The sequence below is a fragment of the Protomyctophum parallelum genome (genome assembly GCF_964188405.1).
Source record: "Protomyctophum parallelum genome assembly, chromosome: 19".
NCBI classification, from domain to species: domain Eukaryota; kingdom Metazoa; phylum Chordata; class Actinopteri; order Myctophiformes; family Myctophidae; genus Protomyctophum; species Protomyctophum parallelum.
The window spans coordinates 15,840,131-15,861,135 of record NC_139717.1 but is presented as its reverse complement, the minus strand read 5'-3'; the positions used below and the strand labels follow the sequence as shown (position 1 = coordinate 15,861,135).

Genomic DNA, 21,005 nt, shown 5'->3' with positions numbered 1-21,005 from the left:
GGCCATATCAGTGGTTACTGGTTCTCAAACTATTTCATGTCAAGGACTCCAATAATATGTAATTAGCCGCCGACCAACCTCCTAACAAGATGTTGTTCCAAGGTCCCCCAGAAGCAATGATATGAGTTAAAAACATTTGCTGGGAAAGAATATATATTGAAATATTTGCACACATTTTTTTTGCAGATCTACAAGCTCGTAGCGCGGCACTTAGTGCCGTGCTATGAGCTATTTTTCAACAGCTAAAGTTTCAAATCATGGTTAAAGTGCCAGATCTCACACTTTTCTCCTTTGTTGAACGTTGGCGTGATCGGTGCATGCATGCGTGCTCGTCTTGTCTCTCCCCCCCGCAGCTGTTAGAGGTGCGTCTGCAGTACGACCCGAACGACACGGAGTCTCCGGAGTGCGGCGGAGAGCAGACGCCGGTGTACGCCACCCCGGGGGCCTCCCCTCTGACGGGCGTGCCCCCCCTGCACCCTTCCACCAGCAGCAACAACTCCGACGGAGGCAACATGCCCTGCCTCAAGTAGGAACCAGCACATTATATGCACATGCCTGCACAGTCACGCACGCACGCACGCACGCACGCACGCACGCATTCTAACGAAGCACCAAGGGAGCATACACTCCCAACACTCGTATCCAGAAGTCAAGAGTCTTGCCACAAGCACACTCACACACAGTCTTAGTGCCTGCCTGGAGTGTCTCGTCACCCAACAAACTCACGCATGCACGCAAGCACGCACACATGCACGCACGCACGCACACACACACGCGCGCGCACATCTGGAGAGTGTAGCTGTACCGCTTTCATTCACTTTCAGAAATGATAAGTCTATTTTTGGTGTCTTTCCTCCCCTCCTCTCTCTGTCCTCCGCAGAGTGCGCAGCACCCCTCTGAAGCAGTCCCCAGGGTACCAGGTAGAGTTGGTGGTCCAGTTAGTGTGGGTGAGTGGAGAGCCTCCTCAGCAGATCACCTGTCTGGCCCTCAACTCCTCTTTTGGCCTGTGAGTACAGACGCCATTCAGCGTTGGTTTTTCATCCGCCTTTCTAAGCCGATTCAGTGCAGAGCCATAGAGTAAGACAGAGTTACGACAACTCCGTTCACGTCATGGGGCCAGTCCAATTTCTCTTCTATATTGACTTCTATTGGCGAATGGACATGAACCACGTGACCGTTGCGTTTTCTGCCCCCTCAATGTCGCAACTCTGTCTATACTCTATGGCTCTGATTCAGTGTATTCAGATTTCCCCAGACGTATCGGTGGGCAGAGATGTAATGATCATGACGCGAGAACTAGTAACCAAATGGCGCATTTTCAACGGTTGTACCGCCTGTTTCCAAGGTTCAAGGTTTCTTTTTTTGTCACACCAATATATGTCAGACACATAGAGGGATGAAAATGCGTTTCCCTCTCATCCATGGTGCAATAAAAAAACAAGACAAATAAAACAACAAGTAAAAGTAGTGCAACAGATTAAATGGCAATAAAGTGCAATGATAAAAATACCTGCAAGCCGTAACTTTAATGTTCCAATGCGTGGTTCGAGCCCCGGTTCCACCGCACAAACACTAAAGTTTCTACTATTGAGCCTCCTATAAAGGAGGTGAGATATTTCCTTTGGATGTCCTGCGACCAGTGTCATGGTCAACCAGTGGTGGTCCTACCTGACCTGTATAAGATATACATTTCTCAATAGAAGGCCAGGTAGACCAGTGACAGCCACCACATTTGTGTTAGTTGTTGTATTTATATAATCTATCATACAGACTGGTCGAATTAAGATTTTATTCAATAAAAGGTTTATGCGTTGCAGCTTTAAAAAGAGTGCAAACACACAAAAATGCTCAAAGTCGTATGATTTGTCACACACGTTACCGCAGTGAAATTTGTTCTCCGCATTTGACCCATCTCTTGGAGCGGTGAGCCGCAGCCGTGCCGTGCTCGGGAATCATTGGATTAGTTGAGTTGACCCCCCAATCCAACCCATTGATTCTGAGTGCCAAGCAGGGAGGCATTGGGTCCCATTTTTATAGTCTTTGGTATGACCTGGCCGGGGATCGAACCCCGACCTCCCAGTTTCACTCTAACCACAAGGCCACTCTCTGGTCAACTGGCTTAACAGGTATGAGGATATCACAATAATGTGGTGATGGCCTAGTAGTGAACTCAGTGTTTAGTGAGCTGGGCAACAAAACAACTGACCTGAAAGAAAAGACATGCAACCCAGCGATGAACCGTGGCCAAATTATACCGTGACGTCGTGGTTCTGATACTACTTTTGTGTCTGCAGACACAAAAGAGCAAGAGCAACGTGATTTAGGATTTAGGATTTAGGAGAATCCAGGACTCTGAAACTGGACAAGCTGGTCTCAATAGAGTCATTTAAGGCACTACTTGAGGATGCAACACATAGCGACTGCACTTGTTTTTTGTAGCTCCAGTGTATTACCACTATGTGTTCTTTTTAATATTGCTCATCTACATTTAACCTTATGTAAAGTTGTGTTATTTGTTGTTTTGTATATATGACCATGTTGTACTCTCAGGGCGTCCTTGCAAAAGAGAGCACCATTGAGAGCATGCTCTCAATGCTCTTCCCTGATTAAATGAAGGTCAATAAGAAATATAATATAAACAAACTCGATACAAGCCACAATGTAACGTCCTTCCAGACAAGATGGCAAGAAGCCATTGTTAGAAGAGGTCTACTATCGCATCAATTAATTATTCCTGTGCATTCTTCTCATATACTCTGAAGACTGCATAATGACTTTTGTGGTGGAAATGTAGTTATCCAGGTTTATATTCTATTCTGCTTGCATTTAACAAACCTGCCAATGAACGTCACCTCAAGCTCAAGTCCTTTATGTTCCCATAGTTATACAGGGTGCTGGGTAGCGACAGATCACTGCTCAAACAGAGCATACACTTTTTGCGAACGAAGTGAGCAATTACTATAGAAGCCGGCCTAGCTTGTCTGTCTGTCTGTCTGTCTGTCTGTGTGTGTGTGTGTCACGCTAACACCACCCGCCCACCACCAGAAGGCTTAAGTCTCGCTGTGTGTGTGTGTGTGTGTGTGTGTGTGTGTGTGTGTGTGAGGGTGTGTGTGTGTGTGTGTGTGTGTGTGTGTGTGTGTGTGTGTGTGTGTGTGTGTGTGTGTGTGTGTGTGTGTGTGTGTGTGTGTGTGTGTGTGTGTGTGTGTGTGGGGGTGGATGGGTGGGTGGGTGGGTGGGTGGGTGTGTCAGACTGCCACAACAGCTTTGTTCGCTTCCCGCGTGTACGCGTCTTACTTGTCTATAATAGCACGTTTGCAGTCAGCTTTACTTGTATGCGCATAATCTAAGTAGTACAGTACACACATTCACAAAAGCCGGGAGGTGCACATAATGTCAGCGCAGACACAAGGTGACGAAATAATATAATGACCCCCAGTGGACCCTCGCGGCTGTGCGGACACATGCATGTATAATTATAATAATAATAAAAGTGTTTTAGTCCGAGCTCGGTCAGCAAAGGTCCTCCTTATTCAAGCAGCCAGAGGGGTTGGATCTAGCCTTGATGTACAGTACAGTACATTCCCTTCTTCCAGGCCAGGTCAATGCTAGACCGACACCTGTGGCCATTTCAACACAACTGTCTGCCAAGAGAACCATATCAGCCTCTCTGGAACCTTTAGCTTCTTGCTGCTCCAACTGTGACATAGATAGCATTTTATGTAGACATATAGCACTCTATAGTCAAGTGTGTATACGCAATAGTTTCATTATATAGATATTCCACTGTTAGGTTCCTAGTATATACAGTATATATATATATATATATATATATATATATATATACCATGGTTGGGTCACAGAGCGTATCCCAGGCGTACAGTAGCTTACGTATGATTCATGATGACTATTTTCGATGTATTATCATGTTTTTGTTCTTGCTTACTGTAAGTCGCTCTGGATTAAAGGAGAATTCCATACTAGAAGGCTTTCTTACCTTTTTTTGTAATTTGTTATTTTGTGCAAAAGTGCATTATTGGCTATTTCCCCTACCATTGGTTGGGGTTTTGTGCTAATTCGCTTATTTCCATCAAACTAAGTAGTAAAGTGTGCCGCTTGGGATACTATTTACAGAGAGAGGATATATACAATGGAAATAAGCGAATTAGCACAACACCCCAATGCCCCATTTAATTCAATGCAATTCAATGCAATTCATTGAGGGCTCATGGTAGGGGAAATAGCCAATAATGCACTTTTGCACAAAATAACACCTGGACCTCTTTGGTGGGGACGTAACAACTACAAATAAAGGTAAGAAAGCCTTCTAGTATTGAATTCTCCTTTAAGAGCGTCTGCTAAATGCCTAAATTGTAAACTGTAAACTGATCTTGTTTTTTTTCTCTGTTTGGGTCCTTGTGTTGTGTTGCCCACCTCCACCCCTCTTTGCTACTTGGTCTTCTCAGCATGGTGTTTGGCAACAGCAGCGGCCTAGCGGTGGTGGACTACATCCAGAAGGCAGTGCTGTTGAACCTGGGGGTGCTGGAGCTGTACGGCTCCGGCGACCCCTTTCAGAGGCAGCCCCGGTCGCCGCGCAAGACACGACAGCCCTCTGGAGGTAACAAGGCAGAGCAGATAAGAGGTAGATGTTGGGATAATATGCTTCTCTGCTGTACAGTTGGGATTGTTCGTTTCTTGTCCTGCACATTCCAGGGACACGTCACACGGCACAGTAGAACGTACTCAGTTTAGCAACCTCTTTTGAGCCAAATGTTATGTCTTCAAAAGACAAATGACTCCAAATCCGTGGCCCATTTTGAGGGATATATAGTTCATGTTCCAAAAAACCTTTTGGTAATTTTATCATCTACTCAGGCTTTTGTGAACAACCCGGACAGTGTTTAAGTTGCTCGATTCAGTAATTTGATTTTTGATATTCATTGTAGCCGCCCCGCCTCCTTCCTATACAAACCCATTGTAACTTCAACCTCCATGTATGTCGAAAACACCCGTCCTTGTTTCTGGTGACTGATATTGTCCTAATACGTGTGTGCGTTTTTTTAAATTACTTTTATCATTAATTATTATTATTATTATTATTTTCAATATCTAAATCCTGAATCGAGCAACTTAAAAAACTGTCTGGGGTGCACAAAAGCCTGAGTATAGACGATGAAATGACCAAAAGTCTTTTTGAAAGTGAAATCTCCCTTTATGGTTGGGGTTGGAGAGCTACTGTACAGTAGGTTGCTCCTGTGAAGTTATGGTTGGGGTTAATTGTGTTGATTCCACCTTTGAATTTTGTCCATAGAATAACAGCCAACAGTGGAACTGCATTGCTCTGCATATAGCCTCAGCTGTGTATTTATACTGTTGGTCACCTGACTGCCAGTGAAGATTTGAGTCTGTCTGTCTGTCTGTCTGTCTCTGTCTCTGTCTGTCTCTCTGTCTCTCTCTCTTTCTCTCCATCGCGACACGCTGTGAGCTTGCAGATCAGTCAACTTTTGCTTATTTTTTTAACGTTTGAAATGAGGTACAATTTGGGAGCTCATGGTTTCCGAGAGCACAGTGCTAGGACCACCTCCTGAGCAGGGGCCCCAAACTCTTTGAAACCGAGCCATTAGCCTTCAAAACCGGAAGAACCCTGTGTGTGTGAAATACGTGGTTATTGTAGTGGAGAATAGCCAGAACACACACACACACACACACACACACACACACACACACACCCCCAGCCCTTTTGTTACACACCCTGCCTCTGCAGCATCACTGTAACAGTGACGGATGGCACGAGGCTACAGTGCTTAGTATGGACACACTGCCACCCTGTGTTTCATTTGGGCACTGCGGGCGGCGACAATGTTCCAACGATGCCGCAGTGTCGTCGTCGTGAATGCGTGACTCTCGTCCCTCAGCAACGGCTTTATGGATGATGATGATGTGTTTTTGTGATAGAGGCATTTATTTGTTGATATGTGTCATGCATGTGTGCAAACGGCACTCAGGCAGGCACACACACACACACACAGACAGACGCACACACGCACACAGCATCTGGTGTCATTGACTGGTAAGCAGTGGGCTGGCACCTGTCAGAGTTCCGTTGGTATAAGCAGTAATCAGCGGGCCAGCTGTGACGCTCTGCCGACGGAGGCCGCTGTGAGGCTTTCCGCATCACAGGACGATGTCACACATACATGCACATGCAGACACATGCACGCACACACACACACACACACACATGCATGCATGCATGCATGCTTATGAAAGGGAGGAATTCACAAGAGCAGACATCAAATCTTATTACCAGTAGCTATCCTCAAACCACCTGGCATTTCAAAATAAATGCATCTGATTCTTGGTACAGTAATTAGCTGTTAATCGTAGTGATTATGTGTTTTCTGTCTCGCTTTAGTTTATGCTTTGATAGCCTAGTAGCAAGAAACTCTCCAGCCAGCTTGAAATCTCTGGATGTTACAATTAGCGTATTAGCCTGATTTACACATAAACTTACTGTAGTTGCGTGCATAGCGTCAAAGTCAAGTCATGCCAATGTTAAACACAGACAATAGACGATCTGCATGCAACGTGCCGCTGGTGTGCAGCAAGATGCGCAACCAAGTGTGTCAAATGATGTAGTCGACGATGATATACTATCCGCTCATCCACTGCAGTGCCTGTCAAAGTGGGGTCCAGCCAGGGATCCTCTGGGTTCCTTGAGGGGGTTTCAAATGGCCCCTCTTATACAGGGCTGTACCTCTGAGAGTGTATCGTCGTACACTCAGAGTTATGGGGATCCTTGAAGTTAAAATGTTTGAACTACTGATCTACTGGCACGCCCTAGACACACACAACGAGGCAAGACAAGAAGTCAGACTTCAAAGCATGAAAGATTTCACTCGAGTAAGGAGCCAACTGCACCTCCATGTCAACGGAAACCCAGTCTGTCTCAAAGAACAACAAGGATTTAGAGCTTATATTCTGTACCTCCCTAAAGCATGTCACGAGAAAGTCACATAAAGTCAGATAAAGGCATACAGTGGCTGCTGTTTTAGGGCAGCGCTAGACACTTGCTTACTTACCTGTACATGTAGTAAGAACGCTTTCAAGCCCAGATGCAAATCTCGCAAACATTCTATAGTTCCCCTCTTGTGTGTTCTGTCTGTACTGGTGGAAAGTAACTTTTTACTGTACAATTTTGAGGTATTTGTACTTTACTTTAGTATTTCCAGTTTCAAGTACTTTTACTCACAATGAGTGTGATGTGATGCATTGTGAGCTTGTAGATCTGCTATTTTCAAAAGACTTTTAGGGGACATTCTGCATAATGAGTACTTTTACTTTTGGTACAATACTTTTACTGTACTTCTACTCAAGTACATTTTGTATTCCGGACTTTTACTTGTAACGGAGTAGTTCTACATTGCGGTATTGATACTTTTACTTGAAGTAAAACATTTCAGTACTTTTTACACCACTGGTTCTGTGTTTCCAGGTCTGTGTGACATCAACGAGGGGTCTGCCACGTCAGAGGACCACTGCAAGTCCCCCACCTCAGGTAACCTGTCCTTCAGAGATGTAAATGTGCACACATTTTCACGATTTTCCAGAAATTGCAGATCTACAAGCTCATAGTGCGGCACTCGGTGCCACCGTGCCACGCTATGAGCTTGTAGATCTGCTATTTTTCAACAGCTAAACTTCAAAATAATGGTTAAAGTGGTTAAACGTGTACTGTGTACAAAAGCATGAAATACGGATGTGTATATTACACCGTTAAACTTTCCAACAAACTCTGGTAAACCCGCATTGTACCATCACACCTGTATATTACTGTATACAGGTGTACATATTACATATGCCTGTTAACTCCTCTTTTCACGCAGTGAATATATATATTATCTTGATTTAAGACAGACAGACTGTATATATTTTTATACCAGCATTATATTTTTCAATTTAATAACATTTTGATCTTAAAAGGAGAGTTTGTTCAAACAGGATGTATTATTAGTAGGCTTGTACTTTTTTGCAGTATTTCTTTTTAGTATTCCTTTTCAAGATGTAGGAACAGTTGGAATGCAACATTATAGTCCTTTTCCAACTTACAGGGTGGTTCAATAGAATGGAATGCAATACATTTTATCTGAATAGGAGATGTTAGCCATAAACTCACTCAACGGCAGCCACTGTCATGATGCCAGCTTAGAATTATAAAGTGAACTGAGCGCTAAAACAGAAACAGCAGTCTGGAAGGTAAATCATTCAAACTATAAGTTTACACATTATTTACACACTATTCAAAGTAACACATTTCCCAAGTATCATTCTGTGATTTGCCAAGATGTGAATTAGCTGTGGTCTAGTATTTCATCCTGAAGGCAAACTTATACTTTCGTATACAGTAAGCGTTACTCGACTAAAGGCCGGCAGACCTTGTTAATCAGTTGGACATTTATAGCTGTGTGTGCTCCACTGTGGCACATTGTCTAGTATATTTCCTAGAAAAGGAACTTTCATCTCAGATGACGTGATCACCAGGGTATGTTCAAAATAAGTTCTGGCCATCAAAATGATGGCCAGAACGTCTGACCCTTCCAGTACCAGAGTGTTGCAGCACTGAGGCACTTTAAATAAGATGCTTTCTTACTGTCACTGACTCCTTTATTATTCTAAGACTCTAAGTTAGTGTGTCAACAAAGGGCACATACTGAGAGAACGGCATAGATCCATTTATTGATGGGGAGCTTGGCATTAACATGGGAGTATATATAAATAAAATATAATGTTTGAGAGAAGTTCAGACAGAAAACCAGGCGACCGTGTCTGGTGCCTCCAGACTTTTGGCTGCATCCTTCATAGTGGAGAGGCAGCCGATGAGATCTCAGCGTGTGCCTCTCTCTAGCTCCAGGGGGTGATCACACTGAGACACGTCGCTGCAGGCGCAGACGCAGACGCAGACGATCAAATAACGAATCGGTGGGGAAAAGAACATCAAGCGGACAAAGAAAGTGTCAAATTGCATTTGACATCCTCTCTCCCGTTTCTACCACATCTACAGTACCGACATCTAAACTACTTCTACCCAATGAAATTTTTTTGAGAGTACATCTAAAACTGCTAGAAAAAAACTCAAAGCGGTAAGAGAGGGGCACATGCAAGCGGGCGTACCCTAGGAAAACAACGTTTTTTTTTCTGGTGACTTTTCTGGTGTCTCTGCATGATTGGCCCCAGACATTTTTTTTTTAATATATGTTTATAAGTTATAAAGAGAGTTACGAAGTTGTGACAGTGACACTTTTTTTCACATCACAAAGGACAGGCAGGAAAAACACATCCCCTCCCATTTGGTTAGGCAGAGTGACCCAAGAGTGATCCATTTGACCACCAGCCCACCCTCCTCCCATTCTCCCTCCCACCCGCCGATCTGGGGGAGGCAAAGAAAAAAGTAAAAAATGAAAATAAAATGATGAACAACATAGCATACATGTAGAAATGTTAATGTTAAACATAAGGGTGTGAAAATAAATGTTACTGCTGTGATTAGAGCACAGAATTAAAGAGTTTGGCTTAGTTAGTTTTTCTACTCTACTGTATGTTGTATAAACTGATGACCTGATCAGGTTTAAGTGGTTACATTTTAATCACTTACACCTGATTATTTACCGACTTATTTATACTTAACATTTTTAAAAGTTCAGAATGTTTTCGCCAGGTTGAAAGTGGTTAACAAATTATCACCAAATACTGTACTTGAACCCTAGCAGCCCTATTCTGTGAATATTCTGCAAAGTTAGGCGAACATATGGCAAACATAGCAGAACCACAAGCTCACAAAATATTGCAAGCGTGTCGCTTGTAGGTGTGAGCTTGTCGGTTATATAAGACAAAACAACTGTTTTGACATCGAAAATAAAAATAGTTTAAACTCACTACAGGTACACGCAGTACCTTTGTTTATGTGATGTTGATCCAAGAGGATAGCGCACCAGAAGTCAGAGCGCGGTGGTTACGAGAAAAGTCATTTATCGTTAAACCTACTGTATACAAAACCAGAGAACACAGTGTGTAGTTTAACTCTGAATAATGTCATGGTAAATCGTGGTATTAATCTTGCTAGTGTGGTACAAGCCCCAGGATGTTTCTAACGGTACATCTACTTTACTTCCCCACCCTCAAAAGTGTTGATGTCAAACAGCAATCTACAGCAGTTCTACAATGGAGGTGGTAGAGGAGGTAAGGTGTTGTAGAACTGTTGTAGAGAACCTTGTCTGTCCACCGTTTCATGGTTAGCAAAGTAGGGAGAAGAAATAGACTAGAATAAATGCACGAGCACAAAGCACACTTTTACAAAGTTAGGCCCACACTGCATGCTACATGTATGTAGCACGAGTGTCACATTATAAATGTGCCTGAGTGTGACATTTGTTGTGACCTGCTGCAAGAGTTCCCCTGCCTTCACAGTGAGTCACGTGATTGGCTCTGTCTGTCTACACTACAGTCTGTACGTTGTATGATGATGTCACAAAGCTGAGAGTTTCAGTCATTTGTCGAACCGCACCAGTGTTTTGTCTACCTCTACTTGGAGTTGAGGAACTAGGTTGCTCTAGCCATTTCAGTCACAAGCAAATCAATATTAATAGGCCTACATTTGAATAACTTTATTTTTTTAAACTAAAGGTCGACTTGAAATAACCTGACAGTGCCTTTGACTGTCTTTTCCACTGTCTACTTCCATCCTTGCTCACTTCCTGCTTCCTACTTCCTGTTCCCTGTTCCCCCTGTTTCCTCGTTCATGGTGCATGCTCCTCTGGCATGAGGGTCCTCCAGTCCTGAATGACCATTCTGTTTGATGCGTCTCACACTCCTCTCTTCCAGGGCAGTGCGTATGCGGCCAGTGCTTTACCTCCTTTGTTCTGTCTGTCACAGCATGCCTCGGTGATTTACAGGGTTGTCTTTACGCAGTGTCTCTCCGTCTGTGTAAAGCATTTTCGCTTCTCTGTAGTTGTTGAAGCAGATCCCCAGCCAGTTACTGTATTGCAAAGCTTCTTGTTTGTTTTCTGTACTTTTATCTTCTTCATGCACAACCCTTATCGAGTGGTAGTTAGCTAGCTTTGCATGGCATCTTGTATTAGATTAGATGTCTGTTTGTAAAGAGGGGTGTTCTCTTTTTTCCAGCAAGGATGTCACGGAAATTAAGTTTGCCTACTGAGCTAAAGCCAGACTTGGGTAAGCCTTAACTTCGTGTTTACAAAAAAAAAGGAAAGAAAGAAAAACATTGTGTGAAATTGTTCTATTCACCCCAACTGGACTTCACCACATTACATCAGTCTAATAATATAAAGGTTGATATGAACCTTACAATTGTTGGAAATTTTGGAAAGTTCCACAATGAAATCAGATCTTACTTTAGCTCGACAGTGTAGAGCCTACTGAAGACACCCTGCCGATTTAACGTCAAAAAATTTTTTCATTTCAAAATGTAACAAATCTGATCTCAACCTGAAATATCGAATCTTATCTGGACTCTGCATTCAATGTAATGTTTCCCAGTGTACGTTGAATTGATCTCAAGGACGTCTGTTCTTTGACAGTGGGGTGTTCTACTCTAGGTGCCTAGCTAAACTGTCCTGCGCTTCATCTCACCACAGAGCCTTCCATGCTGTCTGCCCCTGTCTTCCTCCGTCTCTTTGCTCTGGGTTCTTTTAAAATGTGTAAAGTAGAAAAAAGAATCTGTATAAATTTCTCTCCATTTAGGTGACAGACATAAAGACCTCTAAATTCGATCCACTGAAAGTACATCTAGCTTTGTTTTTGTATTGAAGATTCAAGAAACTTCAAAGGAAGGTTTTTGAGGGGTGAAATTAAGAGGTTCACAGTTCTTTGTACTTAGTTTTTTCTCCAATTTATACTTTGTACAAATTGAACGGTTGTTTGGGTACGCTGTTGTAATGCATTTTAAACCCTACTGTTGGCACTGCTACACAAGAGTACAACTTGAAGGTTGTAAAATCAAAGTGACAAACATTTCCCAGGGGTCTGTGCTTGGTTTGCCAAGTCTTCCTGTCCATTTGCCAAATAACAATTAATATCACATGCGCTTATAATAATAATAAAACTTTATTTATATAGCACTTTTTTAAACAAAGTTACAAAGTGCTTTAACAGTCAGACAACAATAACAGAATACATCACATCCATCTGTCCAACAGATTAAAAAAGTATGCCAAGTATTTACATTTACCCACAACTGGAACCTAACATTATTTGGGATTATTCTGTTTGTAAGGAGATAAAGTCATTGCATCACCATTTTCAGTGCCATATTAACTAAGCCACATATGGTCATAAACACAATATGGCTGTTTCACAGCTGGTATCATTAGGCCCAGAAGGCACATTACATTTTGTAGAAGTTTTGGAAATGTCTGTTCATTGTTGCCGCTCACTTGAGGGCACATCAAATGTATGTATACGTGTATTGACCATTAACTCTTAACCTGCTCATTGTTTTTATACGTTTTCATATATTATTTGAATTTGTGCCTTGAATTTTTGTCATTCATCTGTGTAATCAATGTTGTTTTTCCACAATTGTGTAAACGTATAAATCCTCTACGTCTGTCCTGTGCAGGGGCGCTGGAATGTTGTGCAAGGGGGCCTGATGTTCTGGGGCGTTCTTTGCTTTTGGTTTGGTCTAATTTGGTTTAAAAATTAGTTATTTAGCTATCTACTTTACTCCCCAAAGTTAAATATACAATAGTTGTAATAGATATATTTGTGTATATATATTACTAATATATAAATATATAAAAAGAAAGAAAAAAAGTCATCCCCACCACCAGGGGGTGCTGCAGCCCCATCAGCCCCCCCCCCCTCCAGCGCCACTGGCTTCTGGCTGCGTGCGGGTGCTTTACCTCTCTTTGTGCTCTCCGTGCTGTCCTCCTGTCCGTGTGTCCTCCGCGGGGCGCTAACCCTCTAGACCTCCGAGACAACTCGTTCAGCCGCTCGCGCTCCTCCAGCGTCACCAGCATCGACAAGGAGTCGCGCGAGGCCATCACCTCCTTCCACTTCTGCGACACCTACGCCCGCAAGGGGGACGGCGCGCTGACGCCCTGCCTGTACGTGGGCACCTCCCTGGGCACGGTGCTGGCCGTGACCATCACGCTGCCCCCCGCTGGCGAACAGAGGCAGCTGCAGCCTGTCATCGCCGTGCCCAGTGGTATGTTTGGGGGGACCGATGTAGGCCAGTCAATCTAAGGTTTGAACCAAAAGAAATTGCAATAGTAGTCGTTCAATGTTTTTCATGATCCTTTAGGGTCATCCAAATAACATATTAAAAATTGTCAATGAAATAATTAGTGGATCATGGTAAATTCAGGGGTTGAAAGTCGGGGTACCATTAACAACCTATATATTATTAATATTATGCTTTAAGTAGCATGTGACTAGGGCAAACTTTTTGATTTTCATGATTCTGAACCCATTCCAAGCATTATTCTTTTGGTTCACACCCCTTTTTATCTTAGATTGACTCGCCTAATGGGAGGGAAGGTGAAGAATTTAGGCATTTAGCAGACGCTCTTAATCCAGAGCGATTTACAGGTGTTACTGTGTGCAGACCTGGTCAGCTCAACTTCACACTAGCACAAAGAGACCTGGTCAGCTCCTGTGCAGTCAACTTCACTAGCACAAAGGAACCTGGTCAGCTCCTGTACAGTTAACTTCACTAACACAAAGAGACCTGGTCAGCTCCTGTTCAGTTAACTTCACTAGTACAAAGAGACCTGGTCAGCTCCTGTAGAGTTAACTTCACTAGCACAATTAGACAATGTAAAATCATTGTTATTTTGATCGATGCCTGTTGTCTCCCCTATGGTACCAACATCAATACAGCATAGAAATGTGGACAAAATCTTATCCGACAACAAAATATTCTTTATTTTTTGGTCTGAGCGACTAAATCTCATCAAACGGTGGTCCTTGGCTCAAATGAAAACTACTGACGTAAACGAAACACATCCACAATTAACATTATTACCCCTGAATTGCATTTCCCTGTCAAAATGGTCTTTGTTAAAACAGATTCATTGAACATACATGTGTTCACGAGTGGCCCTTTTCTGTGTTTTCACCCTGACACACAGGCATGTTGGTGCGGCTCAAGGGCAGCATCATGCGCATGTCCTTCCTGGACTCCTCGGGGGCCATCCTGCCCGCGGCCTCCGAGCCCTGGTACGAGCCCAACGTCACAGCCGACGGCGAGGAGCGCGGCCGCAAGCGGCGCCCCGTCTCCGTGTCGCCCACCACGTCACAGGACCTGAGCGAGCACGTGTACGCCGTGGTGTGCTCGGAGAAGCAGGCCGAGGTGCTGACGCTGCCCTCGCAGACCTGCGCCTACAAGCACAGCATCACGGAGAGCTCCTTCATCCTGCGGGCCGACGTGGTGACGATGGGCAGCGGTGTTTGCCTGGCGTGTTTCTGCGCCAACGGCCACATCATGACTCTCAGGTTAGAGAGGTTGGCCGCCTGTGCCGATGTACCGTTGATCAAATAGATGGATGTCACATTATGCTGTTGTCTGTTTGGCCTACCGCTAGTGTGCGTGCATGCGTGCGTGCGTGCCATCACAAAATAATTCCCAGATTAAGCCAATATTAACGAGGCACCAAGTGGCAAGTCTGAGACTTTGGCAAAGACAGATGAATGTGGGCCACTGTTGTGACGGGAAGAGGATTATTAGACTGTTTAATCAATTAGAGCTCTCCTTTTGTTCTGGCTTTTTGGCAAAGTCAGACAAAAATAAGAAAGCACGCACACACACACGCACACACACACGCACGCGCACCACCAGGTTGATTATCAATTATGTTTAGAGATGGATACATGAGAGGTGGATGGCATTATTCTACCCTTCAGTCTCATTCTTCTTCCAACTGGAGGAGAGACAGACAAGGGCAGAGTGCAGTCTCCCATCTGGGTGTCTGGTTGGACAAGGACACCCTTGTCCGTGCGTGCGTGCGCACAAATATATATATATATATATATAGTTGCATTTTGTTTGATAGGACATCAACACAAACTACATGTTGCCTTTCTACTGTATATGAATGATATCAGTATTAGGGAACAAACAAATAATAATAATCCTAGAAGAAATATGAAATATTTTCATAACACAAACCATCTGAAGCGTTCTCTGTGTCCGTTGGTCCAGTTTGCCTGGCCTCAGACCGCTGCTGGATGTGAACTACCTGCCGCTGACAGACATGCGGATAGCCAGGACGTTCTGTTTCTCCAACATGGGCCAGGCCATGTACCTCACCTCCCCCACCGAGGTCCAGAGGATCACGTATAGCCAGGAGACGTGTGAGAACCTGCAGGTTGGTTCCCAACAACCGGAATTATAGTTTTTGTTTTTAGTTTAGTTTAGTTTAGTTTAGTTTTCATTGTTTAAAATGTTTAGTTTCAATCTAGTTTTGTTAATTATTAATATGGAGTATTTACAAGGATTTAAGATATTCAGAATATATATTACAATAAGCACAACTCTTTATTGAGGGGTTAGTTCAGAAATTAGTAAAGCTCTATGAGATACCTGCCATTAATGTAGTTGTTGCAAAGCTTTTAATTGATTGCTTGAGTCCCGTGGTGGAACTTCTGGTCTGGTTTTGGTCAATATTAAGTAGTTTTGTGGATTAATTTACTTTTAATGAGTGGCCCCCAGACAACCACCAACATGATCGGAACTACTTAATATTCACCAAAACCAGACCAGAGCTTCCACCACGGGACTCAGGGAATAATTTTAATACATTTGCAACCATTACATTAATGGTAAGTATTTCCTATGCTTCAAGTCCAAAAATCTGAACTAACCCTTTAAGGGCTTGACTTACCATTGACTGACATCCCAGTTAGGGTTATGATGTCACAAAAATGGTGTATTTCCGATTGGGCCTTTTGACTCAAAGGCTTCAGCTTTCAGGAAGAAACCAAAAATACACAGGGAAGACATAATTGAATATTCTAACCACACCTATTAGTCTATTAGAGTAATGTTAACTCCATAGACACATATACAAAACAGAAAAAGTACAAAAGTCACCATCTTTAAATTATGATCTGGAAAACGCGAAGGCCCGCACACAGTTATGATGACACGTTACAGTACGTCCCGGCGGGGCAATGTTTTAACGTGTTCCTGTCTTTCAGGAGATGCTGGGTGAGCTGTTCACGCCTGTGGAGACGCCCGAGGCTCCGAACAGAGGTTTCTTCAAAGGTTTCTTTGGAGGAGGAGCGCAGTCACTGGACAGAGAGGAACTATGTCAGTCCAACACACCAGACATTCACTCACATCACACAAACACGGTCAATTAGCCCTTCGCTAAACCCCACCCCAAAAGCGATTGTCCAGTGCCAATCCAAATAGTTTAGCAAGCGTTGCTAACGATGGCAAGCTTTCGACGCCTCATAGATGACAATGTTATTTTGCATGGCTGTGTTGTTGAACACATACACAGCTTAACGTAGGGAAAGTTACACGACTGACCCACCCAGGCGACGGCAATAATACAAATCACCGTAGTCTTACTGTACATTACATGAAAACTCCTGTCGAACGGTTGATTGAGTTGAATACTCCCTCATTTCCTCGTATTTCTAGTTCATTGAAATAAATAATGTCATGCACATTTGTCCAGTGCAGGCCTTGTTGACTAGATTTAGAATATATTTTGAAGCTCTTGCTACTGAAATGATCGATTATTTATATGGAGAAATCCAACATGAATCTCATTGGGTGAGAAGGACAGCTTGCCATCGTAAAGTGGAGTGGGTGGGGCTTATCGAAGGACTAAGTGGGCGTACAGCGAAATCACCGGCATTTTATCATTCCAGCGTGATTCCAGGCATCTAAACATGTATTCACTCCAAAAATGTATAACTACCGGTATAAAACTACAAAATAATACATACAAAAATATTTTGGAAAGGCATACATCAACGATGTGTCATATGAAATTGAAAGGATATTTCCAACTGTACAAGCAATTAAAATTGCGTAATTAAAAACAATATAACATTTACGGTGCTTTATGGGCTCTGCTAAAACATATATGTGCGAGATGATTTTGACCACGCAGCGTGACATTAGACGCCTATAAATAATCCCTGTGATAATATAACATTTTGGCATAAATGGACGTGCACGACTATTTTATTTTCAAGTGACAATGACAAGCATATAGCTTGCCTATTTGCAATGGTATATAGGCGTTAGTTAGAGGCTTAATCATTTCACTCATTTAAATAAGTGCTTTAACAATCATTCAAATAAATTGCAGATCTGGTTCAGATTTCGGGAGACGGAACATGCAACCAGCACACACCAGCCTTCATCCATATGTTTATGCATTCATTCATCAATCACTCCATCAAGTTGGAAATGCATGCCCCACCCAGTTATTATGTCTGTGTCCCTTTTATGCCCATATATGGAGTGCTTTGTCAGGCATGCCCAAATATGGATTCTCTGCAGATGTCAGAACATCATTGTGATGTCAGAACAATCACTAAGATGTCAGAAAAGGCCAGCTCCATATATGGAGATATAGGGGTGATCAGGGCCAGAGCCCGGGAAGAGGCTTTTGTGCTGGTTCTGGACAACCGGCTATCTGACGGACTCGACACACCGGGCACTGCACTCCCTGTGTGGGTGATGAACGCGTGTATCGAATTTGAAGTCGGTGGGGCGAACGGTTCTCGAGTTACGTGGATTACAGACGTACGTACACACGTACGTACACACAGAGACTTGGTGTATTTATAGATACCGATAAGATAGATTTAAGCAATATTACACGAGAGGGGGTGGTTTAACGTCATTAATGGACGCCTGCGATGCTGCAGGAACGAGTCCGCAGGGCGAGTTCCGAAAGCGACCCAGAAGTGCATTAATGACGTTAAACCACCCCCTCGAGTGTAATATTGGAATTATACAACAGTTACCCTTAAAACTAAGAAAATTGCTGATTTCTTTAATGACAGATGTAGTCACTACGACCACAAAATGTCCCAAGAAACTAGCTAGCCTAGCCACCGAGTTTGCTGTGTTCTGGGAGAACAGAGCAGCTGAATTATTTGTTTTGATTAGGTGTGGATCGAGTGGTGCTCGTTTGAAACATGGCTAGAAGGCCGTTTCAACCAATCAGATTGCTTCCTCGAAATGACCTGTTGTATAATTGTACTTTACTTGAGTTTTTCCAATTTCCTTTACTTTTACTTGTCCTGATGTCCTGATCACGTTTTTTTGCTCCTGATCCGATTCCGATCATTTGATTTTAAGTATCTGCCAATACTGATTTTTCCTGATCCGATATTTCAATTTTTATAGAACACTTATGCCATATCACAATAGTACAATATCCAAAATTACTATTATTAAAGAGAATATTATCCATTCTAATATCATGATATGGATATGATATTGATACTAGGGATGTCCCGATCACGTTTCTTTGCTCCTGATCCGATTCCGATCACTTGAAAATGACGTGATCGGCCCCGAGTTCTGATCACGGGATCGGGATAACCCTACTTTTACTTCTACTCCACTACATCTCAGGTCCAAATATTGTACTTTTACTTCACTACATTTATTTGACAGCTTAGTTATTTTGTAGATTTGGATTATTATTACAAAACATCATACAGTAACCACTTCAGCCCTGTAGAGCGTCCCAGTCCCACCTTTCCGAGTGACGAGGGCACCAGGAAATCTTTCATTTTCTTTGGGCCGAACAAATTCTTTGAAAGAAGAAAAACAACAAAAAAAGTGTTCTACCCTGCCCTTTTTTCCGTCTTTCTAATTATCATATGTGTCTATTGTCATGAGTTGTCACCTGCCGAGTTGGCTTGTCCGAGGCTTTAAAGGTCTATGGGGAAAATTAATGGGGAATTATTTCCTGGTGCCCTCGCAGGGGGGTGGGACTGCGACACTCTACATTTCAGCCATTTGAGAATAGCCGAAATGTTGCTATTTTCGAATGATTTTGACACGTTTGAAAAGCTGTGAAATGGAACATTCTGCATAATGAATAATTTCTACTTTTGGTACTTTAAGTACATTTTGATACCTTTTACTTTTGTACTTTTACTCAGGTAAACTTTTAATTCTGGACTTTTACTTGTAACAGGGTATTTCTACATTGCAGTATTGTTACTTTTACTTAAGTAAAGAATGTGAGTACTTTTCCCCCCACCACTGCATGTTGTACGGGAGTCTGTTCACCTCTCCTGATCTCTGCATACCTCCGTTCCTTCGACCCAGTCGGTGAGACGGCTGCGGGCAAGGCGTCCAGGAGTCTAGCCCAGCACATTCCAGGCCCCCAGGGCCTCGAGGGCATGAAAGGGGCAGCCTCTGGTGTGATGGGGGACCTGGCGCGTGCCCGGATAGCACTGGACGAGAGAGGCCAGAAGCTGGGCGAGCTGGAGGAGAGGACGGCTCTCATGATGAACAGTGCAGACAACTTCTCCAAACACGCCCATGACGTAAGAAAGGGGACAACGTCTGGGATGGGATGTGCAATTGTTACATTTAGCCACTAGGGGGAAGTATATCCATGTCTCGTTTTGAGCCCTGTGTGTGTGCACCAGATAATTACAGAAATTGATTCCCTGATTGTTTTCTCTTACCGTATGGTAACCGTACAGCACTTTGTATTTGAAATGTGCTATATAAATATAGATTATGATGATTATTATCATTATTATTTAAAGAGGTTTCCCTGCAGGAAATTGACAATTATTACAATTACAGAATGTGCAGCTTAGTATTGACATGTTGCTCTGCAACACTTTGCTCTGTGTCACCAGATGATGCTGAAGTGCAAAGACAAAAAATGGTACCAGTTCTGATCCGAGAGGAGGAGTGGGGGGACGCAGTGCCACGAACGCAAAGGTCGCCTTCACCACCACCTCATTTGGACCCCCTTCTTCTCTCAGTCCATCTCATCATCCGTCCCGCAAAAGCCCTTTTTCACTGGGACACTTGGGATTCTCTTTACTAGCACAATGTTGAATTCTGTTCTTAACCTCAGTCTCTGGGTGGAACTGAGGAGCGGACCTGGACAGAAGGATAACCTCTGAGGGAGCAAACAAACAGTGTCCTATTCTTGTTTTTTTAGTTGGGTTTTTTTTAATGTTCTCGTCTGACTGTTGGTTTGTCTGTTCAGCCTCTGCTCTGACGTAGGCGGTTGGCCAGAGCACCAGAGCTTGTCCATTTTCATTCGCCGATAGCGGTCTTTTGCTGTTGCCTCTGCTCCGAACGCATCGGGGCACCGGTATTCAAACAGACGAACACAGCTGAAAAAAAAAGAAAGAAAAAGAGTGAAACAAATGATTCAGAAGCAACGACTAACTAAAAAGAATATTTAAATGTAAAAACAAAAAAAGATCTATATACATAACTATATATACATACATAAATCTATATAAATGAGCAACACTGTATCCACTTCCTACCGACAAGTACAAAAGAAAGGGGACTGCTCAAAAAAGGAGACTCTGGGTTGGCGGGCCAAAGGAAGCACTATTTGGAGAACCACCGGAAGTGATGTCGCCTCCTCTATGCAGAGCGTCACCGAGGGGGGGGGGGGGGGGGGGGGGGGAGCAAGTAATTTTGATGTACATTGGATATCTCCTGTTCGCGCTCAACCTTAAGACTTTCCCCCGTCTGCTGTATCGTACAGACTTTCACATCACGACCATCATTACCAACAGTATACATGTTTTGATTTCCATTTTAATACCATTTCTCAATTTGTTTCTGGTTTGGTTTAGCTCTCTCTCTATGTATTAATGGTAAATCTCTTATTTTTCTATCGTTGTGAAAGTGACTGATATATTTATTTGTTGCAGATGTGTTTTAGTTGTGTGGCTTTTGTCAAACAACCTCACGTTCATTTCTCCTTATGAAAAGGGCTGGAATCTATAATGGAGGGTAAGGA

The 21,005-nt window shown here is 43.1% G+C and overlaps 1 protein-coding gene across 6 annotated transcripts in view; it reads left to right on the top strand.

The window, feature by feature from the left end:
• The window catches only part of stxbp5a (syntaxin binding protein 5a (tomosyn)), a gene marked incomplete at both ends in the record, with an annotated part of 141,733 nt that extends 121,819 nt beyond the window's left edge, over nucleotides 1-19,914 (top strand). Inside the window, 12 exons of one of the 6 annotated variants that reach the window (XM_083789963.1) lie at nucleotides 354-526; nucleotides 881-1,006; nucleotides 4,464-4,615; nucleotides 7,493-7,555; nucleotides 10,180-10,233; nucleotides 11,176-11,226; nucleotides 12,980-13,219; nucleotides 14,145-14,508; nucleotides 15,215-15,380; nucleotides 16,213-16,324; nucleotides 19,328-19,548; nucleotides 19,873-19,914. In XM_083789963.1, the coding sequence (XP_083646089.1) occupies nucleotides 354-526; nucleotides 881-1,006; nucleotides 4,464-4,615; nucleotides 7,493-7,555; nucleotides 10,180-10,233; nucleotides 11,176-11,226; nucleotides 12,980-13,219; nucleotides 14,145-14,508; nucleotides 15,215-15,380; nucleotides 16,213-16,324; nucleotides 19,328-19,548; nucleotides 19,873-19,914 (1,764 nt within the window). Of the gene's footprint in view, nucleotides 1-353; nucleotides 527-880; nucleotides 1,007-4,463; nucleotides 4,640-7,492; nucleotides 7,576-10,179; nucleotides 10,234-11,175; nucleotides 11,227-12,937; nucleotides 13,220-14,144; nucleotides 14,509-15,214; nucleotides 15,381-16,212; nucleotides 16,325-19,327; nucleotides 19,549-19,872 lie in introns of all 6 variants that reach the window. The other 5 variants (XM_083789961.1, XM_083789964.1, XM_083789962.1 and 2 more) reach the window with 5 other exon arrangements.
• Between the last annotated feature and the right edge of the window lie 1,091 nt (nucleotides 19,915-21,005).